The sequence below is a fragment of the Haliaeetus albicilla genome, chromosome 17 (assembly GCF_947461875.1).
Source record: "Haliaeetus albicilla chromosome 17, bHalAlb1.1, whole genome shotgun sequence".
In the NCBI taxonomy this organism is placed as follows: domain Eukaryota; kingdom Metazoa; phylum Chordata; class Aves; order Accipitriformes; family Accipitridae; genus Haliaeetus; species Haliaeetus albicilla.
In genome coordinates, this window is record NC_091499.1 from 30,670,756 (window position 1) to 30,689,439 (window position 18,684).

The window sequence follows — 18,684 nt, forward strand, 5'->3', positions numbered from 1 at the left end:
GAACAATGGCAAGAAACCACATAAAAATATACATCCACTGGGAATCAAGGAGGATTCTGGAAAGACCAGAGGCAACAAAGGGCTTTGATTTAGTGCATTTAGAGCAAATGCATTCTGCCTTCCAGTTTAAAGAGCATCTACACAACCAAAGACACCATTACAGAATAGTCCAACAGAGAATATCAGCAGTAAAATGGCTAGAGTTGTATATTACAGATCTCAAAGCCAAAGAAATTCTTTGCATAGCAGCACTGTGAGAATTGCATAAGTTCTTGAATGCTAGGAAATTTAGGCTTGGTCCAGAAATAACAAAACTCTGAAGGAAATGGCCTGCCTGCTGGGTTGCTGTAGATCTTTGCTAAAATGCTGTTGAAGCTATTTGGATATAAAATCCTTATTTACAGAAACAATTTTTTAAATGGACAACTGGAGAAATAAATTGGTGCTCTGAATGCTCTGGAAAATTATATTACACTGATTGCCAATTCTTTGCTATATATAACAGCTAACTCCCTTACTGTATGTGTAATAGTGAAAGACAATTGTGGTGTTGCTGGAGAACAAGCAAAGTTCATCCCTTCAGCAACATTTTAAAGTTACATAAGAGGTCTATCACTAACACTGGAAAGACAAAACATTTAGTGGAAATGTACTCTGAGTTTGAGGAAGGATATCCAGAGGTTTTAAAGGGATTTTTTTTTTTTTTTTTTTTTTTTTTTAATCTCTACTCCTTCTGCCTCTAGCCGAGGCTCTGAGTCAGGCCAGTTTTCCAGCCTTCAGGCAGCCTGCTATGTTGCATATGTAGATAAGGGCTAACTGACTCCTCTAAGTGTTTTTACCCTGCCACGCTCCTCCCTAAAAGGGTGGCAGGGAAAGGTTATGGCTCCATCTCCCAGGGGGAGGGAGAATGATCCTTTCTGTCAACTAAGTACCAGCCAGCTGATTCCTAGTGACATCCCCATTCCAATGGGCAGCTGACTCTGTGTGTGCAGGGAGTTTTGCATTTATTTCAGTACTAAAGCCCATAAATATGCAATAAATAGAGTCTTAGACTTGTTCAGAGCACAGGTAAGAAGAACCTATTTCTGCATTAAGACTTTAGACAGCATATGGAGGAATAATATCAAAAACCTATTTTAAAAACAGGCTTACAAAACTCACCGCTTCTATAGGTGACACTAGGATTAATAGAAAGGTCAAGTTATACTTGATCATTTGTGGTTCTTGCATGAATGTGTGTGTGTGTGTGTAGAGAGTCTCTCGCTTCAGAAATTCCAAGGTAACTATATTTTCTTGTCAGAGATAACATGGGGGAACCTGAAAGTCCAACGGAGCTCTTCCCCCTATAGCAAACAAGTGCAATAAAGCCATTACTATGGTTCAGTAAGCACAGTTCCGGGAACTAAAAAATTCACCACAGTGCACTGACCTGCTACAAGTGCAGCTGAAAAGACTATATAAACAACATCAATTTTCTAAAATTGGTATGTCCAACTAGCCACCTGCAGACCAAAATCACCAGCTTTAATACTTTTGGGCATCAGAAGCAATGTCTGTAATTAGACGGACACAGAAAATCTTGACAAAATGGACTTGTCCTTGACCTATTAGTTTATTTCAAAAACCTTCTGTTCATTAAACTTACATACATTAGGGAATGTTGTAGATACTTGATCCTTTCTCTGTTATTCGACAATGTGATATATGACAAAGGCGATCAAAGAAACTGAAGGGAACTAAAGAAACACCTTCACTGACAAATCAAGGGAAATGCTTTTGTAGTTACATACTTCAAACAAAAGTGCACCACCATTTTTCAGAACAAAATTGCTTGAACAAAACTGCTTAACTTTACCATGAAGGTAATTTAAAGAAGTTTTAGTGCAGTCAACACTGACTGAAATTAAGAACCGTATTTTTTTACAATTCTCTCATATTACCCTTTCCTCAGCCTTAGGCATTTAAAGCTGCTCAACTACTAAGGCATTTAAAAGGTCAGTTTGCAAGGCATTTGAGTTTGCTAATTTCCACAGTTAGCTAGAATCTTAAGCCATGTTCCAAACTCACTATGGATCATCTCTAATTCTTCTAGTTCTAAGGAAGTTAATAGAGTGCAACCTCTAAATTAGGGCAAACAGGCAAATTTATAGTACTCTTGATTTTTCACTCGAGTACACAGATTTTTTGTCTCTATCCAAACTGTATAAATTTTCTTCAAGCTTTTCTGTCCTTGCATCTTTTCCGGTAACAACTTTGCAATAATGTCTGAATAAATTTTGATGAATTGTTCATCTGCTTGAAGCTTCATTTATTGTTGTGGGATTTTCCCACCACTCGCACCTAGAAAGGACCAGAAGTCTAGATTGGGCAAATTACTCTGAGCGTGTTTTTGCCATGCAGGCAGCCACAATGGCAGGATAAGGTGGGATTTCTGGCTCTAATGCCTGCTTGCTCCAATACTGGCATGCCTGAACAGTTACTGATACTACCATACAGGCAATATTGATCAGAACACATGGCCTTCTGTTTTGTCTCTCTGCAAAACCAAAGTTGTGCGGAGGAAAGAAGAAAAAGGACCTAAAAGGAAGGAAAAAGGTGTGGATTCTCAACATGACTGGAGTAGGACAATAGATCACTATCAAATTAAGCACAATTAATTTTCCCTATATTGCCACATATACAATTCACTAGGACAAAAGCCTACACTCTCTCTCAAATCCTTTTTACATTCACATAAGAAGATGTGCACATTAATGGATCCTGGGATGATTTCTGAAATTCCTTTGAACAGACTATGTTTCTCCAGGAGAAGAAGAAACGTTGCAAGACAAGATCAGGCTGATGTTGAAGAAGTGCCTCTTTACTCCTTTTAACCTAGACATGCTGTTTAAAGGTAACATTTATGATCATTACCGCACTACACATCCAGCAACAGCCTCGAGAAGGGTGCAAAAAGTCCAGGCTGAAGGACATTGTCTTTCTGAAAGTTCAGCAAGAGTCTGGGTAGCATCCATATTTCTTTCACGCTGTGGGAAGGAACAAGCCAGGCTCTGTGCACGTCATACAGATGGCCCATAATACCGAGTCAAGTGATGGCAAAAACATACTTCCAACGCCATGAGTCTAGGATTTCGGGCACCATTGTGATCATACCTCGATGCAATATTTCCGTACTAGATGCAGCTTGTTGCCAGAGTGCAAGTAAACTTCGTAACTGACTGCCACGAGTCAGTCCGGGAGCAGTAAATTAGCAAGTGGCTCAGGCACTCTAGTCTAGGAGGAGAGTAAAAAAAGGAGTGTGGCTGCGGCACTGGGAACAACGGGCCTTGTTCTCCTGCCTTGAGTGAAAGTAAACAAGTCCGTTGTTATCTGACTTTGCCAAACCTCAAAGTATAATGCTAGAAGGAAAAGTAAGTCTTACAGAATTGAGCATACACAACCCTTTTCTTCCCTTCATAAATTGTATGTTACACTAGTTGAAACTACCAAAGTGTTTACAGTATGCTATATATATAATGGCACATTTAAGCTTTTTAAAGGGATTGGAACATTTCAGGAATGTCTCTGGTGCTGAAAAAGGCTAATGTATTACAAATCATATAATATTTTAATTCAGAAAAAATATGTTTGGGTATTTTGACCTAGCATCATAAGGGTTAGGAAACCGAACAAGGATGCCGTGAAGCATGACTGACGAATCAGTCGAGCTAGTCTGCTTCAGATACATATTGTGCAAGGCATTATCGCTGCAATCAGTCACAAAAATGCATATTTAGGTTTTGTACATTAAATACTACACCTGTGAACCTATGTAAAAGATATACAAAATATAAATGTCATCAGGACTGTATATTTCAAACTTTTTAAAATAAACACAAAGTATATATATATGTATGTGTATAGGTTGTAATTTCAATGTCGACACTAGCACAGTTTGCCTCTTCTAAATACAGACCTGTATACTTCCTAGTCCAACACATGCACCTACAAACACATCATCATGCATACAGCTTTACGTTCTGCTGTTTGCAGAAGAGTCAGAATATACAGCACTATACATTGTTTCAACTCAAAATTGATTGGCAGATTAAGGAAGATGCCACTCAAAAGAAATTCCTTGTGAGCTATTACAAAAAAACAGAGAAAACCAGGGGTATAGTTATTTCATCTCAATAAAAACACTGAAGACCATGGTGATGATGACCTAAGATTCAAAACGCTTTGTCCGGCATGTGGTGGGCGTCACTCTTGGACAAGATACAATGGTGTGGAACTGGTTGCTATAACACATACCGAACACAGTTATAATGAGGCGTAGAGCTTTCACAACACCGTCCAACCCAGTTCTGGGTTCAGACTACTGAGGTCTCTGACCGAAAGGAGACAGAGCAGTTATACGCCGTTCTTCTCACAGCAGGCGGTGCTGATGGTGATCTGGATGCCCATCGGGAAGGTAAGCGTCGATTTGCTGGCCGAGCGGGCCGGGAGAAACCCTTCCCACTTGAACATTTAGCTGGCACAGATATCTAGAACACAAAGGCAATTCCTTGCTTTAACAAGTTACGGCTTTTGTGGAATGCAGCAGGAATGTCGGCAGACATTTGGGGTGACCTCAGAACAGGTGGTCTGAAGCTATTAAAAGGAGCACAGTAATGCGTAGAATGCAAAAGAACAGCTATTTCTATGTATAGGGACTCTCACATCGGTTGCAGTTTAAAATATATGGAGACAAGTGTCAGACACAAGGAAAGGTATGAAATGTTAATGCAAGGCAAAACTGACATTCACTTCTCATTTCTTTTCATTTTTGGCAGGTTTTTTGTCAATGAACACCGTATACCATTCTAAACGTAGAACTCAGAATACCATCTTACGTTACTGGAGTATGATCTACATAATCTTCAGGTATTTTTTGATAGATCCTATTTCAGCAGTCACATCTTGCTAAGAACTCTGTTTCCATTAGTGCAACGTGAAGCTGTTTACACTCGGTAGCTAATTCAGCATTGTTATGTATTAAAGCAGTGTCATGTCTCCAAGCAGAGCCTTATATACACAGGAAAACCAACAGATTTTGATCGTAGCTACAGTGATGTAAATTGAAAATAATGAAAATAAGCCAAATGCCTCATGCCATGTGTAGTTCTTTACATCTTTGTGATGTGAATGCTGCTGGACCTAAAATGGTACCCCCTAATCAGGCAATATTCTACAGTTAGTTTGTACAGATAGAAATGACAACATAAAGTGTGAGCCTATGGAGAAAAAAAATCCAATTGGCTTAGTAAAGTTATTCTGGGCTTACATGAATGTAAAGTCAGTCATTATCTAGTCATTATTTCTTCCCTACATATTCACTGATGAAAATTTGTTTTCCTATCAAAAGATCATTAGATGAAAAAGAAATCAGAAGCTTCATGTTTTTTTCTTTCTGTGCTGTAGTAAAGATGTGTCTGCTAAGCAAGATGTTGCATCACTGCAAGGCTGTCAGAAAGACATGCAGAAGAAAATCTGCATGATCGGATTCTCAGCTGTTTAAATCCACATAGCTCCACTAAAGTCTGTGAATTTGTGACAGTTTAAAGCATACCAGCTGACAGTCTGAACCCATATAAGTTTCTCAGCTCCAAACACATCTGCCTTCTCTTTTCCTAGACGCTAAGGGGCATATCTCTTTGTGTTCGTTGGCCAAGGAGCTCTTCAGAAAAAATGATTTTTCTTTCTTTGTGGCCTTTTACAGAACCTGCAAGTTACAGTGTATTTTCAAAACCATCTGTTTCTCTTTTCATTAAGAAAGAATGTTGGCAAAGGCAATATTTCTAAACTTCTGCAAAGAAAATTCAGCCAAATATAAATTAATTAATCATGCCATACTCTTCTGTTTCTGTGAGCCTATGCTTGAATATGTAGGAGAAGCCTGGAAATGAGAGATAAGTAAGAGGAGGTCACTCTGTTCCTGGAAACTTTATGGAGCCACAGTACCCCTTTTCATAGGCAGTTCCAAGGAAATCCTGAATCAAGCAGCAGCCTGGATGCTGAAGAATGCTATCTAAGCTGTCCAGGATTTTGACATGGCCGAGTGTGCTTAAGCCTTTTGGGAAGGCTTATGAAATAACTCATCAGCTAAAGCAAGGAGGGAGAGAGTTAAAACCTGATTGCAGTACTATCTAGTTCAATCCTTGAATAACTGCACGGCAGTTAAAATCTAGCTTTACACAACAGCAGCAGAGATCAGAATCTGGCACACATCTTCATGGTCATTCTACCTATATGCTTCTACCCTCCCACAACTCTATTATCTTCAGTGGAAATACTCCTGATTCATCCAGATCCTGGCCTAAAGTGTCTATTTTTTTACATAGCTATTTACAGTATCACGTTAGCCTGCCTCATGTTAGAATCCGAAGCTTAGTATGAAACTGAATTATTTTGTTCTTGCCATTCTTATGAACCTTACCTCTGGTAACTTCTGTCTCTCTTTTCCTTGCTTGAGTTGCTGCCCAATATGCCTGGCTGAACTCCTTGGAAATTCTTGCTTTCCTTGCTCAATCTGGAGCATTTCTAAATACTGACTCAATGTCTCACAACCCCCATCGGTGAATTCAGAATTTGCCCATGTCCGCTTATCTTTGCAGCAGTTCACATTACACGGAGAAGTCACTGTTGATTTTTCATAGTTTTTCAAAAGCTTTTCAACAACACCATAGTTCGACCTTGAGTCAGCTGAACGCGGGCGACCGGATAAATTACTTGGTCTCCAGTCATGCTCATGAAGCATGTGCCTGTAACCACTACTGTTTGGAAGTCCATTTATTTGCTTTTGTTGCCCCACCGCTCTGACAGCTTTGCTGGGGTTGCTAGTTTCTTGCTCCTTTGCTGCAGAGAATTTCGGATTTGAAACAGAAGATGTATTTACAGTTTCTGTCCTGCTAATAGCAGAGTCACACAGTGGGCCGCAGGGTTTGTGATCTTCTGATGCTGTTCGAGGCACCTGGTTTTCTTGCAGAGCATTGTTACGTTTATCTGTGTGAAATACAGTCCGGTTAAACTCATCGATCTTTGCTGCTAAAGTTTCATTTCTTTGGGTCTTTCCCAAAGTATACCTAGATTCTTCCAAAAGATCATTGTGCAGGGTAGCAGGGGCATAAAAGTCATTACTGTAATAAGGGCTGCTGTGAGATTTGGGACTTTGTTTCTGGTGCATCTTGTTGCTTTGGGCCATATTTCCATCTGAACAACTCTTTTGGGCTGACAGTGGGGAAGGTTCACTTTTACTGACTTTTCCAAGTTTGCCCACATCATATGCCCACGTGTTGTGGCAGAAACTTGCTGGTACATTGCACTCATTTTTGGTTACAGGTATTGCAGCAGTTACCAGCACAGGACCTTTCACAGCCTGCCCCTCATTTGCACAGGCTGCTGCAGTTTCATTCTGGTTTAAGGGTGAAGGATTCATCAGTTTCCTTCCAATCCTACAGTCCTGAGCCTTGCAATTGCTTTTGATGCCTGGATCTCTTATTGGTGCTTCAGAAAGCTGTACAACTGCAGAAAGTGAGTTTGTTAGGTGCCGAGAAGTGCTCCGTGGAGGAACTGGTGGAGCTTCTTTCTTTTGCCAAGGTCTGAAGTCTGTTCCTCCGTCCCCAGTAAGACCACCATAAGACATGTCCTTCAAAGCCTTGGTGGAGCTCATCAGATTCTTCCTATTATTACGTTCCTCTGTTTCAAAAGCAACTGAAGTCTGTGATTCATTGCTGGACACATGGTTCATCTCAGGCAGAATAACTGTGTTTTGGGTTTCCTCAAATTCCCCCAGGAAAGGAAGTGACTTCATTCTGGAAATAAAAGGAGAGGTGTTTTAGGGATGAGCAATAAGGGTATTCCCCCAGGGGACCTCAGCATGGATTCATTCTCCCCATGAGCAGGTGTTTTAACACTGGCTGCTTAAAAAGATTTTGGAGCAGTTTTGCTGCAGCTGATACACCCAGCATATTTGAAACATACACGAGGAATTTCAAGAAAGCTCAACAAAGGGAATAGTGTGTGCTTTTCCCCTGCCACTAAAATTCTTTTTCTGAGCTTTTGTAGATGATTGCTTGTTTTCTTACCTATCCTACAGTAAGGACAGTGGGATCTTGTGAATTCTTATAACTCCAGTGAGAGTCTACCTGACTATGAACTGAATGAAGAAAGCTTTAGGACACAGTGCATCCCTCGTGTAGGTTTCCTAACATTACACATGATGGTACAAATGTGTCTTCTGAGATCTGTTCAAAAATCACCTTTCTCAGCCAGGATTTAGAAACAATACATCAGCTATGAATCTATTTGCTTTAAAGATGCAAACACTAACCCAGCTACAATAATAAATTAGTGACAGCCAGCCAACTGATTGCATGGGGGAGTGTAAGAAGTCCCTCTGCTCTTTGGGACCATCTGAGAAGATCTTCCATGATGCAGAATTCCATGGTGTCGCAGCATAGCTGAGACATAGCCTTTCTCAATCTCTCTCATGGTGTGCACCCTGCCACACCATGGGTTCAGTCTTATGTTCTGAGAATTTCTGCATAACTCGGGAGGAAGACTGGTGTTTAGCTTGCTAAAGGAGACCATGAACATTGAATTTTTAACAGATGGCCGAATGTTCATTTGCCATACTTTTCAGGGTTTGGCTTACTATCTTGCCATTAGTACAAATGTATGGTTGTTCTTCCTTCTCTTGCCTTCTTTGCACTCTTGGATTGTCAGTCCCTGACACATCTCCCTCACTTAAGGCTAGATCTAGGCTTAATGTAAGAAACCTCCCAGCCTAACAAACTCATACAGTGTTGTATAGAACTAGATGGAAATGGGACCTGGGCAGACAGAAATGTCTGTTCATTTTCCCAATCCTCTATATACCATCAGAAACAAGTACAATTTCATCTCATATAAATACTAATTTCATTTTGTAGGTTCTATAGATAAACTCAATTTTGCCAGTAAAATGTGCCCTTGTATCATATTTCAGTATTTTTCATTTGAATGCTTTATGCTGAGCACTGAAACACTAGGAGGATAGGAACTGCCCAACTCCTAATAAATTCAACAGCAAAACCCCCTTCGAAGTGAACACACAGTCTCATTCATTTTCTTCCTCAGCTACAGAGTCCAAATATGTTTTTACCTTCTGTGGTTGGACTTCTTTCGAATTTCCTCTTGATAGCTGCATAATTCTTCACTGACTCTGGCAAGTTCCTTAAGAGCCTTTATAAATATAAAAACAGTTCTTTAATATAAGTCTTTTAAACGGTATCTCCAGAATTATTTTGAAACTTGTGGTGATTTGCATTTAAGACTCACAGCAGAGGAAAGTAGCACAAGGAAAGATACAAAAATGCCCCCAAGTTATGACTAGAAGTAAAGAGCACGCAGTTAACACATTTAAACAGTGAGAAGATGCTCATCAATAGCAAACCAAGGTGGAAGTAGAGACAGTGCCTTGCTGGAAAGCTAAAATCAGGGAGATTGGTTCTTTAGGTTAACCTGGCAGGCCAAAGCCCTCAGTATTTTCTTCGCCCTTGTAACTGAAACATGCTCATACTTTACTTACTACATTGAGATCACCAATATAATTCTTGGCATTTTTCTTGGAAGTTTTGATGCTGAGGCTATCTTCAGGTTCCTCACGGTCAAAGCCCAGATTGTCCATTAACAGACTATTGTTTCTGCTCTTGGCTCTGGCTTCTTTACATTCGTGTCCTGTTTTACTGAGCAAACTCCCTTTTTCCATCCTGTCATTTGCCACATTGTGTTGATAGTTCAGCTCCACTGTGTCACTCTCTTCCAAAGTAGGGGAATGCATGGACAGCTGCAGCATCTTGCTCTGAATGGCCTTATTATCATGGACGTTCATATTGCTCTCCCTTCTAAGTTTTACCTCCTGGTAAAGCTGAAAAAAAAATAGAACCATCTATTAAATCATGGTACTGTGATGAACTTTATGGTAAAAGAACACATGCAACTTCTGTTTTAAACGATGTTTCACACCAGGTGGAAAGATTTTATACATGTGTTAGTAGAAAAGTGTTGAGTCACATAGTGTGATAGTTCACAGACCATTACTGTCACAGGATGAGGAAAGGTCTGTTACCATTCACAAACTCTTTGCCATGGTTTTAATCTATGGCTTCCACCCATAGGATGGGACTGGAAGAGACCTCACGATGTCAAAGGCCCTGCCTTGAGCAAGAAGCTGTAAGGTTGTCTTCCAAGTAATATCAGCACACTAAGTGGTGGACACAGCCCTGATGTGATGGATGGGGAATGTGAGGGAATGGGAGGGAGGGAGAGGGTTCTGGCTATATTGCAGCCTGTTAAAGTATATTAATTTAAGGAGGGGAAGTGAATTCTCATCACACACAATGCCATCTGCATGAGAGCAGACTTTTCTGGTTCTCAGGCAAATGGAATTCCTCCCTATGACTGGAGTGATAAATCAGTACTGCAGAATGGTACTGTTTGGCGATGTGCTGTCACCCTCTTATCGTCTTTCATGATATCTGCTGAGAGCCAGTGGCTTCATTAGTAAATGAAAAGGTGTTAATTCCTGTCACCCAGCACATTCAAACTAGGGAACTGTGATAAATTATAAATTAGAAAAAATAGCAACATCATAAAAACCTCTTCTGCTTACGGTATCATTTCCAGTGCCAAGAATCCCATGGCTCTTTATAAACATTCATTCTTAACTTGCTTTTATGAAGAAACCGCAGAGCAGGGACCTCTGAACAGCCACCTGCCTGCTCTCTCGCAGTGCACAAGGCCATCACAACAGCTTTTGGAAGGACAGTGAAAAAGAATAACAACATGAAGGACATGTGGCCATTTCATGGGTAGTGCTGTGGATTAGAAGTATTCTCACGTTCAGAGACTTGACAGTTGACCTCATCCTGGGCTTTCAGATTTCACTCCCAAAGCCCAGCTGCTCATGGAACCTGAGGGCTGAACTTTGTCACTTCCAAGAAATGAGGGCTTCATACGGACTCAGCATAGCAGTAAGAAGGAAGCATAACACCTCATAACTCAACAATATCATCTCCTAAACCACGTAAGTCTTCCTGGAGGAATCCAGGAATTAAGTTAGGTTTTGGTGGGCTAGAGAAAACTACCAAATAAAAATACAAGCTGATAAGGTAGCACAAGTTTTATTGAGGAAATCCCTCTACAGATAATGGCATTTAAAAGGTATCTCCCCTTTTCTCCAGCCAGGTGCTTCTGGCAAAGAAATGTCAGGCAACTGAAATCAAGGGCAGCTATAGACTCAGTTTAAGAGGGGATCTTAGGATACCAATAACTTTGGGGTACCATCTGCAGTTTTGTCTGTTCCTGCAGTACCCAGTGATTTGCTTCATTCTCTTCCCCTCAGCCCCATTCCATTCTTTATCTCTTTTTCTGTCTCTGTCACACTGTCCTAATCCATATGCTAATAACGAACATGGAAAAAATATCGTCTTTGCTGCCGTTGTCAGGACTACTAATAGCCAGAATACCTTTTCACAACACATTATCGTCATTCCAAAACAGCTCACATACCTAACAAACTGAAATTCAACCACAGAGATCAGATTACTAACTTTTGAAGCGCTCTCACCTTGGTGGTGAAATTAGGTAAGACTGCACAGAAAGGTCCTAACACAAAAGACAAAATGTGGTAAAGACTATCTGCAAGAACTGCAGGTAAATATAAGAGAGCTGCCATTATGGAGTTATGTATGCTGCAGGCTGGTTTAATGGGCAGTGTATGGCTGCAATTCATTTGGCTCTGATCATTTTCCTTCTCATATTTTCATGTGAGCAATCTCTGCCATACATTCCTGTGTTGCTCAGCCACAGGACGGTGTTGGCAGAGAGCAAGCAAAACTACTCCATGTGTATATTAGAATGAAAAATGTGGAAAGCTCAGTGGTGAAAAAACTTGCTTCTATATGTTGCCAAGGCAGATTCAGTTTATGCATTATAGAGTGCCAGAGGGTTCTGCTGCAGGGAAAATTTGGGGATAAAAGAATAATAAATAATTATTCTTATAATCCTTAACTATTTCTGGAAGGAGATGCATTAGAAATGGCAGGAAGTGAGCGTCTGTTAGTATGTGTAAACACAAGTGGTGTCAGGACTTTCATGCTATTTACTGTAGCTGTTTTCTCTACTAAAAGTAACCCATAAATGGAGCAGGTTCTAGCCAGAACAATTCTGCATCATGCAGCATTTAATGTATGACATTATTTTTAATATTACCATTTACACCAGCAGACCTGTGCCATCTAATTCCTTTTTGCCAGAGAATTATGATACCTGGATTTTTTGTTACTAAATACGCATTTTCCTAAACCCCATATATGTGGTTGTTCAGCACGTCCTTGAAAAAAGCATGTATAATATGAGCAGCGTGGCTCATGCCCAGCAGAACTGGCAGCAGTATATATAGCCAACAATATCATAGCAAACGTCACACAAAGTGACATTTAACCTCCTGCCTCATATTCATGACTATTAAATGAGCAATTGGAAATACTGCTTAACCCCAGGCTCTGCATTTTACCATCAGCTATTAGAAGCTTCCAGTGACAGATAAGAAATAGGATATAATTCAGAAAAAAAATAAATTGAAGCCACCCCTCGTCACTTCACCCCAAGTGAAAATATTAGTGTTCAGAATTTTGTTTAAAAGTACCTCTTCTATTTTCTTCTGCATGACCTTCCATTGACACTCCCATTCTTTCCTTTCGTTGTCAAATCTCTCCAGCAATTCCATCTTCTCTTTATTCCAGTTCCTCTCAGTATTCTCCAGTTGTTTACGCAGGTCCATGGTTACAGTCTATGTAAGACCAAGAAGATAGCTCTGCTTTTTGTCTTTCTTCCCTGAATGTTTCCTGGAAGTTTATCAGAATAAGTCTTACTTGTGTTTGATTCGAGCTTTCAGGGAAAAAAAAACAACCAAGCAAAACCCCCAAATAATTAACCAAAATGTGCTTGCAGGAGACAGCATCACCCAATTGCATGATATATACCTGGAGTGTAACTAGAATATGGATGAACTAAGCATTATAGGACACAAACGCAAAGGCAGAGAGTCCCAGTCTGGAAAGGGGAGGAGGGACACGCATCCGGCATCATAAAATTCAGGAACATCTGCCACAGCAGGCTCTGTACTGTGGCCACTTTGCATCTTTGCCATTATTCTTCATTATAAACCTGTTTTCAATGAAATTCGAGTCTGCATGATATTGAATGGCACTTCAGGGCCTTGGGATCCTGCAACGTCTGCCCTTGAGGGTGAAAGCTATTTTTACGTTTGTTCAAAAGACAACTGCAAGTGTAAAGGTATCATGTTTGCTCGTGCACTCCTTTCACACATGCATGTAGCATGACAAAGACTGTGACATTATTTTGGCAATTGAAGACTGTAAACTTGATACATGCAGAAAATTCTCATGGCTATATGAACACTTTAGAATACATGAAGGAAAACAGGACAGGAAAGCTAATAACAGGTAACATACATAAACAGTAGAAAGCATCATTCTACTATATAAAGGACTACAGGTCATTATAAAGAGTTCATATATTTTGGATTTACAAATCTAAATCTATAAATGTTAGTGCCAGGACCAGCATAGGGAAAACTAGAAACTATTTTCCAATAGCACTAACTCAAATCAAGTTCAAAACCTTGCTCAGAATATTTAACTAATTTGTGCTTCAGTTTCTCCTTCCCCTTCAGAAGTCTTCAGTATCTTAGTATCTGTGAATGAAAAATTATCAATTGAACCACTAAATATGTATATTTTAAGGGAAATATTTTGGACCTGATCATCTGACTTTGGAGTAAAACAGTTACAGATTTTATGGGCCTGGTGTTCCTCTTGCTTCCTTAGGCTTTACAATAGAAACTACACTACCATCAGCACATTTACTATGCCAGCAAGGCAAAAATAACACTCATTCTTTCAGTTATGGTAGCTCCTGTGGTATAATGGCTGGTACACACACACTGATACTTGAGTTTGTTAACTGTGGCTCTCAAAGCCAGCTGTTGGGTTACTTAGGTGGACACGGAATCTAGTTCTAGTCACAAAATGCCTCTGAATTGCTTTGGTCTCCTGCCAGAAACCAAGCGTATAGGCAGGCAAATGAATTACCAGAGAATTAACTAGGGGTAAACCCAGTTTACCCTCATGGAATTTGTTCATTTCCCTGACCGATGGGCAATGATTGTCAGCTCACAGGAACTGCCCATTTTATCGCCCACATTTTCTTTGATATAGTGAAAATTCATTCTTGAGATTCACGCAAAATTCTTCCCCATCCTGTATTTTATTGGACAAGCCTTGTTGATTCAGCTGTGGCTACTGCGTAATCACTGCTTACCAGTGTCTGCGTTATTTCAGCTGACTGGGAAGCTGATGCCAAACTTGGAGTCAGCTTCTTTCATGAACAAGTAAGCAGAAGAGCTCAGCTGAAGTCCAATGGGTTATTCAGGTCTTTGGGTCATAAGAAGTCCTGCTACAGGGTCTCTCAACGGACAGCCATGGGCCCAATCCTAACTCAGGGGTTGCAAAACTGTTTACCCCAAGCAATTTTGGACAGAGGACTTAGAGAACAAGTTGACTATTCTCTAAACATCTCTGTCAGCCCGTTTCACGATGGTGTAACCATGTCACCATGTAACGTGGTATTGGAGCTTCCTCTTTCAAACTCTGACTCACACCTGCCTTGGAGCTCTGAAATGGCGATCTGTCCCTCAACTATCTACAGACAGATTTCAGACCCCTCTTCCGCCACCTGCTTTATAAAACCATAAAACTCCTTGAAACTAAGAGCTGCTGAAAGATAGCACAGCATTCTCATCACAAAAGAAGTGAAGCACTGGTTTGCTCATGGCTTCTTAGGGAAGGCAGCCAGGCTATAGAGACTGCACCTCTCCAGGCCAATGTTTCAGCTTTGTGCAGGCTTCAGTAAGTGTTGACCAAAAACAACTTACAAAAAAATTTCACTGCACTTAAGACCTGTTGCAATCTAAACATCTATTGCTAATGAACTTTAAAAACATTTCAATGCTTTCTCACTTTGCTAATTCAAAGGTTGCAATTCTTAGTACAGTAATTTGCGCCCTTTCCTTTCCTTTCCTTTCCTTTCCTTTCCTTTCCTTTCCTTTCCTTTCCTTTCCTTTCCTTTCCTTTCCTTTCCTTTTTCCTTTCCTTTCCTTTTTCCTTTCCTTTCCTTTCCTTTCCTTTTTCCTTTCCTTTCCTTTTTCCTTTCCTTTCCTTTTTCCTTTCCTTTCCTTTTTCCTTTCCTTTCCTTTCCTTTTTCCTTTCCTTTCCTTTTTCCTTTCCTTTCCTTTCCTTTTTCCTTTCCTTTCCTTTCCTTTCCTTTCCTTTCCTTTCCTTTCCTTTCCTTTCCTTTCCTTTCCTTTCCTTTCCTTTCCTTTCCTTTCCTTTCCTTTTTCCTTTCCTTTCCTTTCCTTTCTGGCTCCATTTATGTCTTTATAACCTTTCAAGACATCTCTGAGAAACAAACAAAAGTCAACTCCACTCCACTAGAATCCTTCAAATACATGTCAGAAAGAAATAGAAAAACATATAAATGCTGTAAAGTCATGAACAAGAGAGGCAGGCCTAATCTGTCCACAACTTGCACAAATGGTAATTTTTGCTAGTGCACTATTAGTAATAATGACCATGCTTCAATCAGCAGCATATTACTAGAAAGTCAACACTATATAGCATATTTTTCTTTACACAAATAAGAATAGACATATAATATGTACTCCTTTCAAGTATGCATATAACACTGAAAAGGCTCCTCATGGTTTCTGAGTGTGGGGAACTACTATTGCCATGTTAGCATTCATCTTAACAGTTTCCAAGTTGTTTCATATGGGACTCTGATTATAAAAAGGGATTGGACACCACCAAAATGAAATCAAGTCTTGGAAGAGGTTAGTTACAGAAATTACAGATAGCCACTTGTAGCTCTAAGATCCACAAAAAACTTGTATTGCTTCTTATGCTTCTCTGATTTCCTCTTGACATAAATTCTGAGAAGAAAACTCATGTTTATTGATGTTAGCAGCTGGATGACTATACGGTTTTGCTGCTATTGTACAGTGGATAAATTCCTCAGAGAGTTTTAACTCTTATTTCTATGACTTCCTCCCTCCTTTTTTTCTTGGTATTTGGTTTTGGGGTTTGCGGCAGGGGGGGGGGGGTAGTTGCTTAGTTTTTTTCCCTATTAGCAATAAAAACCAATTTGTAGTCCTGGTAGTATACCCTCTGTCTGTATAGCGCACCAAGATGTCCCCATGGGTATTTCACTTAGCTTAAGCAACCCAAAGGGATGTAAAATGCCACATTATAATTTGCTGTGTGGATCAGAACAGTATCTGTGCTCTTGCAGTATTGGCACTTTCTGCATGTCCTAGACAAGGTCAGAAGCTCATTACAGCAATCAAATTCAAGCAAATAATCAATTTTGCCTACATCAGCTTCATTTTCCCGTAACTCTTCCTTTAGCCCTCCCTCCTTGCAAGCAAAAAAATGTTTTAAGCAACTATTTGATGTTAATGCTATTATTCCCCCATATCTTACCTGTGCCTTTTCTATCCACATATTAAAAATGCAACATAGTTTGCAACCAGCCTCTATCAACTTCAGAAAATAATCTGCAGTGACATCAGCTGAGAAGTTATTTTTCAACAGAGATTAATTAGATTGGATGTGCACAACCATTCAGATATACAAATCTTCCCTTGATTTTACAGGGAAAAAAGTGATTAAATTATATTTCCAAGAAAGTGCTATATTTTAGATGACTAAGGAAATTGTAAATTTATGTATTTGTTCAACTACAAAAGTGTGCCATGTGTCACAATACTGTGCACTTTATACATAAAAATAAACTACAATTGAGTGAGACAGTGAAAGAGAGAGAAGGTAAAGAAAAAAGAAAAAGGAAGGAATGAGAGAGTGAAAGAAAGAAAAAACAGAAGAGAGGGAAGAAAGAAAGAAAAAATGAAGGAAGGGAGAGAGCGCGAGAAAGAAAGAAAGGAAGAGACTCGAGTGCTCACAATGCTACCTGTCATCCCTGTTCTGTTGATATATCTGTGCCTGCTCTGAAGAAACTGACTGAACTAATGAAGAGTCTTTCTCTAAGAATAAAGACGATATATAACATATACGAACACCACATTACATATAGATAACATTAGAGAGGTATTTAAATAACTGTTTGCCACATTAGTAAATTGTTTTCTTTTTTAATCTTAACTGTTCAAAACCACTGATTTAAAATAAACCATAACCGTACCTTTCATGGAATAAGAAATCCTTTAGAAGTCCATTTCTAAACAGCAGTGAAAGCAATGAAATGCATAGCTAGCTGGGATCCAGTTCTGCGAATCTTGATCTTTAAAAGAAATAAGAAAGCTAAGCAAGACACAACCTTTCAACTGGGGCAGCATTTGCAACTGTCTTTGAATAACTCCGCAACTTTTGCAAACTGAAAAACAGTTCCGTTCAGCATCATCCCAGCAGCTGGCTTCCACGTGACGTCAGTGCACGGAGGATGGTTTTAAAGCCATCTCTTCCAACCCCCAGCTCTGTAACTTTATATCTCCTCATATTTTGTGTAAACAACTCCAAGTCCAGGACATTTTTAGGTTTTATAGTGCAGTCCAGTCTTTAAAGCTTGCCAAAGCAGTCAGTGTTAATATTAAAGCTATGACAATAGGCAATTTTTGGTTTCTTTTATTAGCGTCCATGTTGTAAAGGAAGATTCTTTGCTGCCTTCCAGACCCAGTTTTCAGGGTTATATTTTTTAGTATGAACATTTTGAGCTTTGCAACTTGATCCCCATAAACTGCTTCATAAAGGTACTTTCTTTAAAGCAGCAGTTTTGTTGGTTAACAGCTATCTTAAAGAGCTAAAAGCAAACCATTCCTCCGTAAAATCTTTTTCTGTCTTCTAACTATGCTACCACTTATGAAGTGCAGAATTATTGGGCACTGTGTAATCCTACTGTCTTGCATTCTGGGAATGGTGATAACAGTTTCTTTGGGATATACCCAAATATTCCTGCTACTTTATAAAGTTTCTGGATCAGATTCTCCAGTCTGTTAAGATACTTTGTGTCTCAGCAAAGCAAAGCACTTGAAATTCAATGGAGAATCTCCGTTGCACAGGGAAACTCATCCCTGGCATAAGGCGAGCAAGGAAGGTCCAAAACCACCTTGGCCTGAATTTAAAGCACTGGGAGTGCCCATAGCGAGTGTCGGCATGGGGTGAGGGCAGGAGCGTATGTGACAAAAAATGAGCCAGCAAGTGACAGTCCACGGGAGACCCTGAAGGCAGCACAGCGAAATTTAGCTGCTCCCCCTGCTGAGCTGCAGGCAGGAGGAGCTCGGCTCGCTCCTTGCGTCTCTGCCCACCACAGCAACTCTCCTGCTGCACCGTGTGTTAAATCTCTTTCATTTGGCACACCGAGAGAGACCCGGGGCAGAAGCTTCATGCACATACCACTGCCCTGCCAGGTACCTGTGCTTGGGTGCAGCTGCGGTCAGTGATTGAGACCACCTGTAGTCAGAAAATTCGTATTTCAGGGAACATTTGTCCCCACGTGTACCCTGGAGAAGGGCCACAAAGTACTTGA

At 40.1% G+C, this 18,684-nt stretch overlaps 2 protein-coding genes across 6 annotated transcripts in view; both read right to left on the bottom strand.

The window, feature by feature from the left end:
- Positions 1–1,595: 1,595 nt before the first annotated feature.
- KIAA0408 (KIAA0408 ortholog) lies at positions 1,596–17,581 on the bottom strand. 3 transcript variants are annotated; one of them, XM_069805212.1, is made up of 6 exons: positions 17,344–17,581; positions 12,710–12,908; positions 9,590–9,928; positions 9,164–9,243; positions 6,458–7,832; positions 1,596–4,526 (listed from the first exon to the last, which is right to left on the bottom strand). In XM_069805212.1, exons 2-6 carry the CDS (start codon positions 12,842–12,844, stop codon positions 4,353–4,355), a joined length of 2,103 nt encoding a protein of 700 aa, XP_069661313.1. In that variant the 5' UTR covers positions 12,845–12,908; positions 17,344–17,581; the 3' UTR covers positions 1,596–4,352. The 3 variants fall into 3 exon arrangements, with proteins under 3 accessions (XP_069661313.1, XP_069661315.1, XP_069661316.1); XM_069805214.1 differs by having other exon boundaries at positions 12,710–12,853; positions 17,344–17,478; XM_069805215.1 differs by lacking the exon at positions 17,344–17,581 and adding an exon at positions 10,673–10,813 and having other exon boundaries at positions 12,710–12,825.
- The window catches only part of MTCL3 (MTCL family member 3), a 41,403-nt gene continuing 40,062 nt past the window's right edge, over positions 17,344–18,684 (bottom strand). For all 3 annotated transcript variants that reach the window (XR_011328518.1, XM_069805206.1, XM_069805205.1), the window contains one exon: positions 17,344–17,442. The gene's annotated coding sequence lies outside the window, so the exon portion shown is untranslated. The remainder of the gene's footprint in view (positions 17,443–18,684) is intronic.